At 39.2% G+C, this 2,341-nt stretch overlaps 1 protein-coding gene across 1 annotated transcript; it reads right to left on the bottom strand.

Annotated features, from left to right (window-relative positions):
• Window positions 1-356: 356 nt before the first annotated feature.
• LOC113354424 lies at window positions 357-1,517 on the bottom strand. The gene is made up of 4 exons (XM_026597763.1): window positions 1,501-1,517; window positions 1,239-1,434; window positions 927-1,031; window positions 357-830 (listed from the first exon to the last, which is right to left on the bottom strand). The coding sequence occupies exons 1-4, from the start codon at window positions 1,515-1,517 to the stop codon at window positions 357-359; spliced, it is 792 nt and encodes a 263-aa protein (XP_026453548.1).
• Window positions 1,518-2,341: the final 824 nt, after the last annotated feature.

Genomic DNA, 2,341 nt, shown 5'->3' with positions numbered 1-2,341 from the left:
CGTAGATCCATGCCTATATTGTCATTTTTACAAGTATTGGGCAATTGAATCTTCAATGGTAGAAAAACCAAAAAAAAAAAAAACAACTATGTAGAGTTAATAAACAATACATGTAGTAGACTCGCGTTCCCGACCACTTGGCTAATTCCAACCCTCGACGCCTTTCTCAACTCTTCCATCAACCACGCATGGCATGCCGTTCCCCAATAGTACTCATGCACTTTCTCGAGAGGATCCAGAAGTTGTAAAAGGTTGGCGTCTACCCGATTACCACTGGTATTGGGGAAAATGACACATCCCAATACACATAGGAGATATGCGGTGGCCGCGTGGTTGACTTGCTCATCGGTTAAAGTTCATTTCTCTTCTTTTTCCTTGGTTCCCTTGAACATATCCATCAGAGTAATAATGTTGAACTGTCTAGTTCTATACTTCATGCATCTCTTGAACTCAGTTGTAAATGTTTCTTCATCCCAACCCAAACACTTTTTAGTTAGATCATAAAGTTTGGTCCATTCCAACTGCTTTGTGAACTCAGCCCTAACACCTTTGCCATGCACAGGGAGTCTAACAATCTGCACAACATAAACTGGGGTAATCGTCATCTCTCCAAATGGCATATGGAAGGTGTCGGTCTCAGGATAAAGTCTCTCCACAAACGTCGATATAGCCACCCGGTCATGTTCCAACATTGAGTTCTCCGCAGCATCAGCCAACCCTGAATTTGCAATAATGGTCTTGAACCTTTCACATTCATCCTTCAAAGGCCAATCCAGCATTTTAGTTGGTGCGGCGGTCGGTTTGAGCAACCGAACCGCATCGGAATGATACTATTAAACACATGACAAGTTACAAAAAAAATTAGAATAACCTAAAGTATTACGAAGAAAAACATAATAGGTAAATAAAATGGATACGATCATTACCTCGGTTTTATATATTTCTTTGGCCCAGGAGTCTTTGTATCCAAATAAAAATTGTCCTCCATCCTCCGGCATCCCAAGGATTACACCTTCTGGAATATCCTTCACCTTCAGTTCATTTGGGACAAGGTGTTGCGCTTTATTTCGAGGAGGATTTTTCTTTTCGGCTTCTCCTTATTCTTGCGCACCACTAGGTTTTCCTACTTCTGGTACTTTATCTTCGGGTGCTTCTAGTTGAATTTCTGCTTGTGATTGTGGAGCACTTGGTTGAACACCTTCTTGAATTGGTTGTGATTGAGAGGCACATGGTTGAACACCTTCTTGAACTGGTTCTGATTGAGGGGCACTTGGTTGAAGACCTTCTTGACTTGCTTGTTGAGTTCCATCTTGAGCACTTGAAGCGGATTTAGCAGTCATATCTCTCCTTGCACTAGTTGTCAAGTTCTGACGCCTTTGCTTCCTTGCACTATCTGAGACAATTGCATCTTCGACTTTTTTACCTCGCCTATCCCTAAACAACGCGAAGAAAGTACAACAGGTTAGTAAACTATATAATCATAAATTAATCTAAATATACCATTCCCGAATATCCATATTCGATTGGTTGAGTAAACCACTAGCTTCCGGTTACGAACAATCGGAATCCCCGGTTCACTAAACCCTGCCGAATACAAATAATCGGAAACAAAATAAATTTTTGGTGTTCGAATATGTTTATCTACACCAAATAATCGAAAACTAAATTTTAACACAACCTTCCGAATAGGAATAATCGAAAGTAATAAAAAGTATAACCTTCCGAATAAATCTCAATCGGAAGTCTCACAAAACTAATGTCTACCGAATATGCATCACTTTGTGTCCAGAAACTACTAATATGGTTCAGCCTAAACAATCGGAAGAAAATTAAACAACATATCAACCGCTTAATACGTCTCTAATACTTGTTCTTCCCTAGTATATTTGGAAGTCAAAAACACAATTACATTCCGATTATGATCGATTTAGGCCTCAGTAATGAAAAATGTTCAATAATCGGTAGGAAACCTAAATATTTAGCACCCGAATATAACGAATGTTCTTGTGAAATGAAGAAATTGATAACAATCGGGAGTTTAAAACAATTACTAACCTACCGAATATGGGTAATAACCGAAAACCCTAAAAAAATAATCATGGATTCGACGAATTGAAGCAATATAAAGCAAATTAATGGTATAATCTTACCTAATATGCACCATTTCAAGTTGCTGGAGAGTTTGGCTTTGAGTATTGCCTACATCAGGGGCCGCATCTTCTTCGCGTTCTTCGGGTTCATGAGTTAAAACCTCTTTATCGCGATCCAATGTTTGGATCCTTACCGCGACAAACGCTTTTGGGTTTAGCTTTCTGGGGTTCCTTTTCTTTCATCTTTATAG

The sequence above is a fragment of the Papaver somniferum genome, chromosome 1, assembly GCF_003573695.1.
Source record: "Papaver somniferum cultivar HN1 chromosome 1, ASM357369v1, whole genome shotgun sequence".
Classification (NCBI taxonomy): domain Eukaryota; kingdom Viridiplantae; phylum Streptophyta; class Magnoliopsida; order Ranunculales; family Papaveraceae; genus Papaver; species Papaver somniferum.
This window is presented reverse-complemented; position numbering and strand designations above follow the sequence as displayed.

Coding starts and splice junctions, on each gene's coding strand:
- LOC113354424 (XM_026597763.1), bottom strand. Junction 1,032..1,238: donor CAGAACCAGTTCAAGAAGGT/GTTCAACCATGT, acceptor AATGAACTGAAG/GTGAAGGATATTCCAGAAGG. Junction 831..926: donor AAGAAATATATAAAACCGAG/GTAATGATCGTA, acceptor TGTGTTTAATAG/TATCATTCCGATGCGGTTCG.